Source organism: Andrena cerasifolii, chromosome 2 (assembly GCF_050908995.1).
Source record: "Andrena cerasifolii isolate SP2316 chromosome 2, iyAndCera1_principal, whole genome shotgun sequence".
NCBI lineage: Eukaryota > Metazoa > Arthropoda > Insecta > Hymenoptera > Andrenidae > Andrena > Andrena cerasifolii.
Genome location: NC_135119.1, coordinates 20847603 through 20862324, shown reverse-complemented (window position 1 = coordinate 20862324; position 14722 = coordinate 20847603). Strand labels below are relative to the sequence as shown.

The window sequence follows — 14722 nt, the reverse complement described above, 5'->3', positions numbered from 1 at the left end:
TAATGTAAAGTCGTCTTTCCCACGTAGGTAAAGAGGCATATTCGAATCATGAAGTGTGGTGGGAATAATTACGTCGAATCAAACGAAACCCAAGAGTGACGTAACGTTCCTTATTTTATTTCTATTGGAAATTGGTTATTAAATAAATGAGCCTTTTAGTTTTATATTCTAATTTTATTTAACGGCTAGGAAAGAATGTCTTTCTATGACAGTATACCGAACAGAAGTGAGCTCTACACACGTATCATTATCTTTTACTATATTCAGGTTTCCCTGAATGTTGAATCATTTTTGCCTTTTAATAATTATAGTAATCCAACAATTTCTCCCTCAAAAGTCTCATTTATCCTCAATAAAACAAGAATTGCAGAAAAACGCCACTAGCGCGCTGTTGGAAGGCCCGTTTATTTAAATGGCGGGCCTCCAAGAAGGTGTTTCATAAAAGATCTGAATGTTACAACGGGATTCGAGGATTTCACTCGCGGAGGTACATAAAGAATGAAAAAGAATGCGCCTTCGGAGTGTAATGTGGATGTTTCCTCACAAGTAAAGTGTTAAATCCGTTTATACCGGGAATCTATTCAAGTATTTATATAAAACGTTCTGTCCAAGTCCATGAGGGATTGGCCATAGACCAGCGTAGCTTCTTCTACCTATTTTCTATTCCGAACGAAGGTACAGAGCAATGTACACCGAGGGTATGGTACATACATACATGGATAGGCTGGTATCTACACCCACGTACACTCCGTTCCACTAAAAGGAATGTCTAGTGGACCTGAATCTAAGTAGTGCTTCTGGATGAACATTATACTTAATAGCAGCGGAACAAAGATTCTCTGAAGCACGGGTACCACGGGGAATTTCGTATGCATAGCACATGTTAACTTAAGAAACGCATGCTGCGGACAAACACATTCTTCGGCCGAGCATCCGCGTAAAATTTAAAGGAACGCGACGTTTCCTTGCTCCGCTTTTAATGTTTCTACTCATTTTAAATGTGCTTTTCTCCGCTTCATTAGTTTCTATGGGGAGGGGGGCACAAGTAATGTAAATAAAACTATCTCCTAAAAGTTGGAAACAGATAAGGTGTAGAAGAAACCTAACATTTAATGTAAATTTTTTGGGGGCACCAAAGTCCCGTTGCCATTTTCGTATCGCATGCAACGTGAAGATGTAGATTCTGAGGGTTCAATTCTTGGAATATCACCTTCCACAATATTCTCACACTGTTTCTACATTATTGCTATCGGATTACCATATTAATCCAACGTTAACTTCATATACTGTTTTTATTGTGTTCCTGTAACTATTCCTACACTAAGCGTGGCCCCACACCACGGGCCACTGTTCAAACTTCACATTTTACATTCCAGACTACTCACGCACTATACACTTTTATTACGTCGGGACTTACGACCCTTCCGATGGTGAACAATGTTGCACAAGCCGAAATTCGATTTTGTGTGTAATCATAACACGAAGCTGTAAATCGGAATACGGCGTCCTGTGGAGTCGCGAACCGAATTTTGCCCGATTCAGATGCAAAGAAGTTGTAAAACGAATTCGGAGGTATCAAATGCGATTAGAATAGAGAGAAAAGGAATTTTGAAAATTCCAACAACAACACGCGGTATATATTCCCAAGCGGTCACCCATCTAAGTATTAACCGCGCCCAACGTCACTTAACTTTGGTGATCAGACGAGAAGCGGTGCGACAGAATCGCTTTTTTGTTCTTTTAAATTATAAACTTTGTATACATGTATAACTATAACAAACTAAATAGTTGTATTAACCTTTTGCAGCAAGACTTATTTTTATATGTGTTCAGTCTGTTGTTAACAATGTGAGTCGTAACGATTTTCTAAATTATCGCTGATACTTTTCTTTCTCGCACTTACATAGGGTTTGATCGTTGGCAAAAAATTAACTTATATATCGAAGAAAATGTTGCAAGGCGGACATGAGATGGACTAAAGTAAAAATATAGTAAAATCTGTGTACGAAATACAGAATAATCTCTAGTACTGCAACTGTTACAAAGAACTAAATTTTTAACTAGAGAAATGTTACTGAGAATAAAAAGAAGATTCCATTATTGAATCCTAAATTTTGATCGTTGATGTATGATCATGGTAGATTTTAATGATGTAAATTAACACTGAATTACAAAGATTACAAAATGAAAACTTTACCTCTACTGTTCTTCACTAATTTAATATATCTTTCTAAAAATTTAACGCTACTCTGGAAAAGATCAAGACCAAGATGAATTCCAGCGGCCTGCGTTTCATATCCTCCGTTCTTTCATACACAAAGTTACTGCAAGATAACGCGGGAAAGATGCTGATTTAAAGAGAATACAAATTCGTATTTAAGCTAAATTATATCCACGACAATGCTTTATTTGCCTTGGCGACGTCGTAAAGCGACTTTTAAGAGCCCACATTTTACGTAGCGACCGAGGAACCAATTTTCTACCCGCGTTTACCCACAGATGCTTCCATTGTCAAGTCTTATCCGAGGGGAATATCGCCTCTGTCAGCGTGCACGAATTTTGAAGCACCGACGACTCTTAAATCGGCCCATCATTCTTCGTCCAGCCAGATGGGATGTACTTTTGTCTAACGAAACACGACGCTCCCTGCATCCGCCGTTATCAAACCACAACTATATAGATCTTATAACTGTCAGTAAATTCCGCAATCAGGAATAGACAATTCCTAACTCGCATTCCTTTCAACAAACACACCCGCCTTATCCTACAATCGAAACACAATCAGTCAACTGCTTAAAGCTACAGAAAACCACCCGCATCCCCTTCCCTACGCACCCAATTCCCAAATAGCCATGCCAGTACCCAAAAATAACGTGCCAGCTCTACAACACCAGAAACAGACAGAATCTCCTGAAACGTCCCAAAACGAAATCCAGATAATTACCGGAAGCATACAGACGACATATCGCGTCCATACTGCCGGAGTGCTAATATAAATCACTCATCAGTAACAGTGCCAATAACCCAGATTTACGAGGGTGCCGTTCGAGCCCTTTGCTTCCCTACACAGAAGAAGGGCGTAACGCCTCACTCGTGGCTGGATTCCCCCCGCCGGTTGAATTATCTATCTTTGGCATAACCCTTTCAAGCGATCAGACACAGGAGCACTATTCTTCCAGAGCGGACATTTTCTTCCAGGGCGTGCAAGCCAAGAGCGTTACTTCTGTCGACTTTGCACCGAGGGGAATATTGTCGCTGTCAGCGAATATGTTTTATAGCAGCATCGCGCCAGGACGCGGCCTCTAGCAGGTACGGGCGACCGTGAGATAGATTGAGGCGAAGAGGGCACGAGAGGGATGAAAATGGAGGGGCGGCAGGGGGGTGGCGGGAGGGAAGAGAGAAAAAAGATGCCGTATACCATCGAGCTAGGTGGGTATTGGATTTGTAATAGGGGCCATACGGGCTATAGGCACACCGCTCTTCCAACCCCTACCTCCGCACCACCCTCCCCCCCCCCGTCATCTCCACCTCGCCCCATGTCGAAATTGCGAACCATTTTCTCGGATAGAAGACGTCGTAGCGGCGCAAAGTCTCCTGGCTCGACTGAATGCATTATTCGCACGAGAGAGCAAAGGGCTACCGGGTGTTCTCGTTCTTACTTTCTCCTTACCAACCCTCCCCTTGCCGGGGACACGGTTGACCGAATACAAAGACGACAGGCGGAGGAACCTATTCGCGTCTCATACCCCGATTGATCGCGTTCTTTTTTCTTCTTTTTTTTTGCGAATAAGTTGCACGATGGGAAATTAGAAATGTGGCAGATGAACCATAATGGCGGGTGTACCGCTGAGATTTAGGAATTTTCATCTACCTCATCCGCTTTGTTCTTAGTCTTACTAAACTTTAAAAAATACCAAGTTAGTCGTTCGTCCAAAATTAAATAAATTGTAAAGTAATTTCGCATTGCACGACCCCGGTTATACTGATTCCTAACTGCGTACATAAATTGAAAATTCAGTTTCACTGTTTATTAACCCTCCCTAAATGAAATCCTGGCTGGAAACCATATCTAATTGTAGACTTATCCTAATGATGGTGCCACTGTTTTGTATACGAGACCAGCTGCCAAGGAACCCACGAAAAAGAAGCTGTGCAAGTCTCACCAGAAAGATCTATGTGCCGAGGCACTTACAATTAGCTGCTCGTGCGATACCTCTCTCAGTTTGCATTAAAGCATAATTGCCATAACCGCGACGCCGTGTCCGTAAACACGCGGCGATGCAGATTGCCACGGTTTATTCCCGGGGATTTATTTAACCATATTGGCCAACGTAGCGAACACAATCGGCCTCGATTATGGTGTACGGCCGGAGTCCTGCTCGGGCTCGTAAAATAAAGTGGTCTCGGTTGGAACAACATGTCCGAGAGATTGAGCTGTCCGGCGTCACGGGAGGACGCGGTTTTTCCGAAACGATTAATCCTCATTGGATAGAATTCACGCGTTTGTACATACTTTACGGCGTTTCTGCTTCATACGCACGATCATCTGTTTCGCTGTCAGCAGCGCAACGGTGCCGTACCCTCATTACCAAATGGCAATAGTACAGATCGTCCTAGAAACGCTGGACCATCTTCCGACACATGTGCAAAATGTGAAGCACTTTCTAACAGTGATTAATGAAACGCATGAACCACTTCGTTTCTCTATTCCCTTTCGCTCATATTTCTGATTTCTTCTAATTCTAAATCTAAGTTTAAATGATTTCGAATGATTCTAGAATTCTAAATCTAAGTTTAAATGATTTTGAATGATTCTAGAATTCTAAATCTAAGTTTAAATGATTTTGAATGATTCTAGAATTCTAAATCTAAGTTTAAATGATTTTGAATGATTCTAGAATTCTAAATCTAAGTTTAAATGATTTTGAATGATTCTAGAATTCTAAATCTAAGTTTAAATGATTTTTGCCGCCCTTTATATTTAATTATAAATAATTTTTTACAGTGAGTGAAATTTTTGTACGGATTTGTTGAATAACAGAAGCCTTTCGCTTTATAAAAAATTTAATAATTATTTGGGTGATTTAAGAACACACAACAGTTTGATAGAGGAAGTGCAGCATATTTGGAATACTGTTGGTAAGTTGGAATACCGAAGTATCTAATAAACTACTAACGCTATCCGATTTGTAACACCGCAGATAATAGGGGCTAATGACCTGTTAACTAATGCCATTTGTGGATGAACCGCCATTTTTACATTTTCGACTTAATCAGAATAAGAAAGCGTCAATCTGCAAAACTTTTTCAGCAAGCATTCAATCGTTCCAATCATAGTTAAAATATGTCGAAACTTTAGAGTGAAACACTTTATCTACTCATTTGCATGTCCCTTCTATGGTTCCGTGTCAGTTTTGCCATAATTTCGAGAATACAAAGCGTGACATGAAATTTTAGGTTTCAATGCCATGTTGCTAATTCGGAATACCGAAGCTGAAGGTAATTTGGAATATTCCAAAGCTTAGCAATGCTTTTGTTTCACGCGCAACAGCTACCGCCGCGTTGTTTTTTGGAATACTGGTATTCCAAATTACCCGCACCTTAACGAAATCGATACTCCCCGTCATTTTTCATTTAGACCAAAGTTTCACCTACTTTTTGTTCTTTATTATTACTGAGAATTTGAAATATAAAAGTTTAATAGTTTCCCTGTGATATTATGCCGTTTTATTTGTTCCCATCCTCTACCGTAATTTTTTATTCGTCTTAAACAAACTGGTATTCCAAATATAGTACTGCATTTCCTCTACTAAATTCAAACATGTATTATAGCCTACTTTTTATCGTCTTTCCAAAAAGTTTTACTTCTTTATTGATTTCAATCTTCCCTTTCTACCAATTTTGCCACCCCCAAATTTGTCACTCTGGGCAGTTGCGCTGCTTGCTCCCCCCTAAAAATCGAAACCTGTTTTTGTATCTAAACCCTTTTGAAGGCTTCAGAAATGAAGCTCTTCAACCTTCTTTGAAATAATTCGAATATTTTCATTTATCGTTTCCTGTAGAGGACAATTTCAGTTATTAGTGATATTCACGAGCAACTGCCTTCCGCTGTGACCACAATATAGTTTCTACGTTGCGGTATCTTAATTACAACCCTCCGGAAGTGGGCCCTCGACTCGTAACCAACATTCTTCCGAGAAGCAAAAAGGGAACAAAGTGACTAGGGCAAAGCAGGACAAACACGCGTGCACGCGGGACTTGAACGACGCCTGGTATTTCGATTAGACTGATCCTTCAGCGAAAAGCTTCCCTTCGCCCCTCTACACGCTGCCCAAACGTCGACGACGACTTTTCGGAATTTCGCGCACGTGCCACGCTAGAGCCGGTTTCCTTGTCTGTTACGTACGTGATCGTGGAGATATCGTTGCTCTTTCCGCGCTGCTACGAGAAAGGAACCTACGATAACAGTAAAACTTACGACGGAAAAATTTTTCCACAATCAATGGGGTCGCTAAGGGCTCGACTGCAGTAAAAGGCAAACGCACTGCTCCGAATATCTCGTATACAAGTAAATGGCCACGTTTTAATGGTCCACGAGTACATACACGTTTACGTTACAACCCCAGGAGTTTAAAGCAGGGGTTTAAAACAGTTATGATACCGGTTTCGGTTCTTGAAACAGTTGTGAAGAACCGATATTCTGGATAACTGTTATAAGCAACCGAAATTTCTGACTACGTAAATCTTCGTTACCAGCCCGTTTCTACAATGCGTTAAGAGCTCGGCGACTATCCCCACCATTTCTTGGAATCCTTCGACGAGAGTGAGAAAATCCGATGAGTGAGCGAGAGGAAACGAAAGAGTCGACGGCAACTTCGTGTCAACTGTTTCGTTCCCTCTCGCTCGCTCATTGGGTTTTCTCACTCGCGCCATTGGCCGCGCGGAATAGCGTCCACAACACGTTATGAGCCCGCCGCCAGCCCCGTTCGTCGGGCTAGTAACGAGGATTTACTTTTCTAGAACCGTTATTTTTTCGGTTATAACGGTTCTAGAACCGTTATTTTTTCGGTTATAACGGTTCTAGAACCGTTATTTTTTCGGTTCTAAAACGGTCCTGGAGTCGGTTCATTTCGGTTCGTAAATTGATTCTTATATTGTTCCTACGAAATTGTTATTTGTTTTAACTCTCCGATGGCTGTGCATGAATTTATTTTGTCAACACAATTTGAACGCAAACGCCTATTCTTGCTTTAGCCATCATCTCACAAGGGCAGGTCCTGAATCCGAAAATTAAAAAAAAATCTGAAACTTTGTGAATATGTAGGGGATTTCTTCCTGATTACAACGCAATTTTTGTTTGCTGCCCAAATTCACTCGAAGGGGGTGAAATTAACCTCTGAAAATTCGGCTATTTTCCGATTTTGTGTTATAACTCGCGAACTGTAAAATAATCATCACCAAATGATAGATCTAATTGAATGAAGTAACTTTTGTCTTGAAACTTTTTTTCTATCTCTTACAGTTCGCGAATTATAACACAAAATCGGAAAATAACCGGATTTTCAGGGGTCAATTTCACCCCCTTAGAGTGAATTTGGGCAGCAAAGAAAAATTGCGTTGTAATCAAGAGGAAATTCGCTACGTATTCACAAAGTTTCAGAATTTTTTAATCTCCGGATTCGGGATGTTCCCTTGTCCCTTGAGCGTTCATTCGTCGACAAAATGGAGTGCAAGAAACGAAGAATTTCTTAATTTCCCTTAAAAGTTACAGTCTGCAACTATTTCGTCAGTGATAGAGACGAATTTCAAAAAAGGAAGAAATACTTTTGGAATGCACTCCCCCACTAGTAGGGGAGAAGTACATACTTTGAGAAGACAATTCTAATCTGAGTGTATCTATTACTTGCTGCTTTGTTTATACTGTTTACTTTGAAAGGAATTAGATAAGATTCTTTAAAAAAATCCCTACTTCGAAACTAGTCGTAAATGTTATTTCTGTAATTCCGAAAAGATGCAGGAACAAGTATTTCGACTGGAAAAAGTAAGCCTCTGAGAACGCGAAAATATAAACTTGTTATATCGCGGCGGTGCGTTGGCTAGCTGACCGGCGAGCGCCACTTAAAAACATCGTTGATTTACGTTTACTGTTAATTTATACCATTTTGCGGGGTGATTATGAAAATGAGAGAAGGCATTACCTAACTTTCTTAATTACTTTCCCTACCTGTGAAAGAGCGTTACGCGAAAAGAAGGCTTTACGATAATTTATTATAATCGTCTATGCGTTTGCACCTTAAAGAATTCCCAACACCCCCTTCCCTCGCCATTTAATTAATTCCCTCGCCGAACTCTGAAATTCGACGAGCCTAGAAATTTACAAAAAAATCTGCTTGGAAGTTCCGAAAGTTAAGAAATTAACAAAACACCTCATTTCCCTAAAACATTGTAGCAGAATGATTTACAAGAAGTCCTTATCTAAAGCACACTATGTGCCAAAAATCAAATTCTATACAAAAGTATTGCCTTTGGTACGTAGAACATTCTCTGATAATTTTATTTTTAATTTTGGCACTTGGTGTTTTCTACAAGGACCCTTCAATTATATTCGCCAGACTCGTCCTTCAAATCATCTAAATCGTCTTCTCTCTCTTTCCTTCCTGCCTTCAAATTTAATGTAGGTATATTATTCAAGGGTTTTCTGTTTCTCGTAACTCAGCCTGCATCGCCATTGTCTTGTAAAGCGTAATTCGAAGCAGAGCGTGGGCTACCCCCTTTCCCTTTCTTTTCCCGAATGCGCGAAACGTTCTGTTATGATAGTGGCTTAAGGCATCGAGGACAGAGAGCACAGTACTATCTCGAGAGGAAAAAAAAACACGAGGAGGAACGAAAGAGCCAGGACCAGCCCCGAGCGTATGCTAGGCACGTAAGTGTTGTTTATCGCAGAAAACGCTCCCAGTTGTCCTCGGGTTCGAATTGTTTCGAAGGAAAATAGGGATCCCCCGGCATTATACCCCACTGCCCGGACACCGGATATACAGAGAGCGCGGCTTGATTATGCGCAACACGTATTCTCAAACACAATCCCGCGACACTCGTAACGCAGGTGGAATTCGGGGCTTCCTCCAGCCAGATAACTGAATTAATTAAGTCTCCTGCAAATGAGGAGATACCCATGTAACAAAGGTGAATTAAGACTAATTCACATTCGTGAATGTGGCCCTGGCCTGTGCGCGACTACGGCCCCCCGCTCGTCCCGAGTCCGAAGGCGAAAGGAAAATAAAGTTCCCGGCCGGGGTAATTAAGCCGAGGGGAGAAATTCACGGCGGATTGACATGCGGGGACCCGTGCAGGGACAAAGAAAAAAGAATTAGATAACGAGGGGGGGATTTTAAGTACGAGCTGCTCCTCGGACGATAAATCCACCGCGCGAAACGAATTAGCGAGTTCGATGGCGTTACGAAGTTTAGGGACCACCGGAGATCCTCGCTCCTCTTGAAAAGGAGCTTTCGTACTGGAATAATGAAATGGCCAGTTTATGGTCGCTATGAGGAGTCGGCGAGAATAAGGAGGATAGTGAACTTGTTTCGAGGTTTAACAAACGTACAAGTTGGGGGGCGTTAGTGGGTTTATGGTAGATGGAAATAGACTTTCTTCTAGTAAACGGAGATCTTAGTGACTTGAATGGCTTTAGAATAATGCAAGACTGATAAAAATAACAGCGAATGGAAATAATTAAATAGCTATAATAATATGATGATCTGGGTAAGAATAAATATGAAATTATATGCGAATTGAAAATCCTAAGGATTAAAAATTGAGCTTTCAGTTTCTTTGAAATTCAATGAGGACAATTCTGAACTGCATGGGCAGAAGCAAATTTAACTGAAGGAAATTAAAACAACATAATGAAATAGAAGTGTAAACAAAGCTAATTAGATTACGAGTATTTTCCATGGATTTTTATTAAGATAAGGGATTCGGAAAACAGCTAAATATCAGAAGTAAAAGAAAGGCAGAAGAAAAATGATCCTATTATCAATTAATTATTAATGAACAATCGTATTTAGACCCGTCGAGAATAAAGTGAACTTCCCTCTTCAATTCTATTCTGCACTGTAGTTCGAAGACTTTTTACTATTATTTTCTATAATTATGTCCTCTTGTCTTCTCCTAGCTCAAAAACTGTGCCATTTATGGCGAAAATTTATTTTGGCGATGAACTTAACTAAACATTGCTAACACCAACTTTAAGTATCTGACAATATCCTGCCTCCTTTTTGTTAAATACTCTCCTGCCTATAACACAAGTTATGAAAAGAAACCATAAAAAACTATATAGGGCCTTTATTAAAATTTGGGACATTTTTTCAGGATTGGTACTACTCGCCAAAATAATGAAACGAATGTCCCACATTTCCATAAACACTCTGTATATTGAATTTACAACGTCCAATGAAACTAATAACAACAATTACTGTCATGAAATGCAGTCCAAAGAAATATATGGTTAAAATAATGAAAAACAACTCAGCAGCCACAATCTCGCTACAAGACGTATACCTTTTAATTAGGGGTGGGTTCGAACCTAATTTTTAAATTCTCGAAACTCGAATCCGGAACTTTGTGAAGCTTCGAAACTCTCAAAAATTGAAGTGCTGATTCAGTTTTGTAAATAGAATATTCTGCTTGGAGAACTGAAGTCATAAAAATTTCTGCATAAATCTCTATCGTTCACGATTAAACAAAAATATAAAAATATATAAATTCTCGAGGCACGCTACGAACGATTCTTTATTTAATGATTTTATACTCTTTCTTATGTGGGTTTTGAGAGTTTCGAATCACGAGAAAAGTGCAACGTTTCGAATTCCCGAAACTCGAAAGTTTCTTCGGTTTCGACGCTTCGAGAAACCCATCCCTACTTTTAATGGCGTTCTGTGTATAATGCACTAATGATATATCAAACAGTATATATCAAATTAAAATATCAATACGTTATACTTTGAATTCTCTTTATTCTTCTCAAATTATTGTACAGAAGACAGTAGATTCACTAGTATATTATAATGCAAGAAATATTCTCTTGAAAGCTAATAAAGGCTTATACTAATATATACGTAACAGCTGCGATACGTAAGTTCAATTACTAATAATAATAATATTCAAGAGGTTGCTATTATAGATGAGAACCCCAAAATTATGGCCAATCAACATCTCAAGTTACAATACCGAATTAACGTAATTTAACATTCAGTGATAATTGCACGTTTAGTTCAATGCGATTTAAATATCCAAAGAAATGTTTACGTCAATAATTAAATTGTAAATACGACACCGTGAATATTCATAAATAAGATACGAAGGAAGCGTACATAAAGTGTAAACTTACCTGCAAGCTTGGATGGCATCCTAATTCCAGTAATGTTCTCACTACACCAGCATGTCCTTTATTAACCGCGATATGGAGGGCAGTTTGACGTCTCTTATTCCTGGCATTCAAATCGGCTCCAGCACCAGCCAATAATGCCATTACACCCGGTTCGTCGCCAAAAGCAGCATGATGCACAGCTCTATCGCCATCTTTGTCCTAAGCACAACGTATGTATAATTTTAGTTGAATTGTAGTTGAACGCTACTAGCTCGGTCAAAACTGAAGATACAGCTCGTGAATTTCAATCTTAAACTGCAGATAGTTTCGAGACGATTGAAAATCAACGTACTGTCAGGGTGGTGTACTCTTGCTAGCGGTGTATAGTGCTTACCTCGATCTCTACATCTGCTTTATAACGGAGGAGAATCTTAATAACTTCTAAATGACCATTTTGACTCGCAGCTTGTAGGGCAGTGTGACCAGCGAATACACCATTTACATCAGCCTCGGGTCTCTTTAAACATTCCTCACACTTGGCAGCATCACCGTTCGCAGCAGTCTTAACCAATTCTTCGTTAACATCACCCGAGACATGTGTTTCAAACAATTTTTTCAACAATGCCGACAAACGTTCTGAAATAACAATGTGTATTTAAAGTTTCGCATACCCAAAACCGTGGAACAGTGCTTCCCAACCTGGTGGTCGCGAAGTGTTTTCTGGGGGGTCGCCGCAGTTATTTTTAGTTGACGATTCTTAGCACTATTAATGATGTAACACTGATTTCTCATAAATGAAAAAAGCAAAAGCTGGTTACCCAGATGCAAGCACAACCATCGCACTAAATAAGATAATTAAATATATTAAATATCTTTAAGTATATTTAATACATGTATGAAGATGATTAAATGTTATTAAGACAGAATTATATTCTGAAATACCAATTTTTAATGTGTTTTCTTTACCTTATTAAATTTACCTTGCCTTATATGGGGGTCGCAGGTTATTTGAATATTATAAAAGGGGATCGCGACTCAAAATAGATTGGGAAACACTGCTGTACAAGGTAACTCGAACAAAATAAATATAATTCAACGTTTTTACAAGTATTAAAACATACCACCACTGCTATTTCCTGGAACACTGCCATCGCTACTTGCTACTTTGGTCACTGCCTGAGGATTGTACGTCCAAGATGTACTGCAGACTTCTACCTTTAAGTCTCCATCATGGTATATTTGCAAAACTCTACCGATTTTCCCCATAGTCTGTTGAAACGTACACACGTGATTAAACGTAACTTCATACATCGGGGTATAATTTTATCATTAGTAAACGAATAGTACATACTGGTGCCATTGCTTCGGCCCACTCCCCATGTCCACGTTGAAGCAATTTAATTTTTTCTAAGTCGTTACATATTTGTACCAAATCCCCAACCGCGAATGTTTGATTATCGGAACTTGAACTAGTCACTGGTACTGGTATTTGTACTTTCGTCAGAACAGCAGGATTGAAAGTCCACCGATTTCCACTTGGATACGATACAACGATATCATGATCTTCGTCAATGCCAACAACAGTGCCTGTAGTGCCAAGGCATTCAAACATTCCATCTGTCCAGCCGCCATGCCCATGCTGCAACGATTGTACTATTTCCAATTCTAAATCAACATTAACCTGTGAATTAAAGGATATCCTTTATCATTCCTGTTCTTATAAGAAAAAACGACTATAATTATAATTCCGCATTTCTGTATAACATTTTACGATTTCTTTAATAACTATAATTTCTATTTACTTGATCTCCAATTTGTAATCCGTGTGGGCCAGTTCGACCTGGACCCTGTTCGCCTAATAGTGGCAAATGATCTCTATACACTGTCTGGCCTTTAGCGTCATTAACAACTTTCAAGTCCGCCTAAAACATGAACAATCGCTAATTACTTTCATCCCCTCGGTGCGTCACCAATGTCACGTAAAGGGATAATTTTTTAAACCGACCATTCCCTCAAAGCCAACGCGGTATAAATTTTTCGCCCCATTATCCCATATAACGTAAGCCGCTGAACGTGGGCTGGCAGCTGACCAATCTTGGATTTCGTTCACTTTACCCCTTCGTCCGTTTCCACCATCTTGATCTTCCCACTGCCAATCGACGCCTCGTACAACTCTTGCACCAGGAAATATACCACGAATCGCGATCTAAACTCATACATAACATGTAAATTACATACTGTGGTATAAGGATAACTGTAACATTTATAGAAACCAATTAATACCTTTTTACTTTTACGTCTTGGTTCTAATAAAACTCTTTCGCTTCCAGGTGTTGCGATACGGTAAAATCTATGTCTGAGATGATGCTTGTCCCCGTGATAACAAATAGAACATAGGTCATAGTTGCCGCATTCTGCGCACTTCCATCGTATTCCAAATATTGGTTGCTGCCTACACGTATCGCACATCGTTCCGTCATGTTTCACACCAGTCGGAGCGGAATCCAATATTCGAAGATCGAAGGCACCGGAGCAACGATAATTGGCTGCTGTACCATTATCCCAAACGACGACAACTTCTTCCGGAGATTCGAAATTTCGAACAGTCCCTACGTGCCCTTCTCCTCCGTCCTGTCAAACAAATAATTGAAGTCTACACAGTGTACATTTCAGAAGTCTACTAAATCTACCACTCGCATTCATTCAATAAAACGTATCAAGTATGAACAATATGCTCTAGTAGCATTAAAGTAAATCAATATCAACCGTAGGATAACCTCAAAGACACATGTATAGTCCCGTATTTACTACAGAAATGCAAGACTATATGATGTGATGGAACGTGTACGTAGACAAGCGTACGTGTAATTATTTAAAATCCATCTTCGATAGATGAGATAGAGTTTCCTGGCGAAAAGTTATGTTTACATGATTTAACCTATCTACCAACCTGTTTACCCCACTTCCATTCGGGACCACGAATGACCCGGGCTCCGACACCCTCCATCATAAATCGCGTTGTGCGAGTACCGGTACTCGCACCAGCCTCCATAATTAATTAACAACGAATTTTCTACTAATAACCCGAAAAAGTGAAGAACACGATACTCCTATCACGCACCTACACTGAAAAATACCGCCATCTTAGGCTAATGTCAAAACATGTCATACCAACATTCAACAGCTGAAACCTTCGATATTTCCCATCCCACTCGCCAGGGTGTATCATATTTCAGTCACGAATAGAGACACTATAATAAGAGTCTGGCTACGAGAAGGCCAGTTTTGATTGGTCCGCCATTTTTGGTCTATTCCCGCTGATTTTTAAATCTGTCAATTATTTGTCATACTATT

The 14722-nt window shown here is 39.8% G+C and overlaps 1 protein-coding gene across 2 annotated transcripts in view; it reads right to left on the bottom strand.

Moving 5' to 3' along the window:
* Mib1 (E3 ubiquitin-protein ligase mind bomb 1) overlaps positions 1–14516 on the bottom strand; it is a 166841-nt gene extending 152325 nt beyond the window's left edge. The window contains exons 1-9 of one of the 2 annotated variants that reach the window (XM_076830782.1): positions 14319–14516; positions 13652–13999; positions 13374–13574; positions 13171–13290; positions 12720–13049; positions 12490–12637; positions 11763–12004; positions 11390–11587; positions 10191–10296 (exon numbers count right to left, since the gene is read on the bottom strand). In XM_076830782.1, coding sequence (XP_076686897.1) covers positions 10222–10296; positions 11390–11587; positions 11763–12004; positions 12490–12637; positions 12720–13049; positions 13171–13290; positions 13374–13574; positions 13652–13999; positions 14319–14420 — 1764 coding nt within the window. In that variant the 5' untranslated portion in view covers positions 14421–14516 and the 3' untranslated portion in view covers positions 10191–10221. Of the gene's footprint in view, positions 1–10190; positions 10297–11389; positions 11588–11762; positions 12005–12489; positions 12638–12719; positions 13050–13170; positions 13291–13373; positions 13575–13651; positions 14000–14318 lie in introns of those variants that run through there. The other variant, XM_076830781.1, reaches the window with a different exon arrangement.
* Positions 14517–14722: the final 206 nt, after the last annotated feature.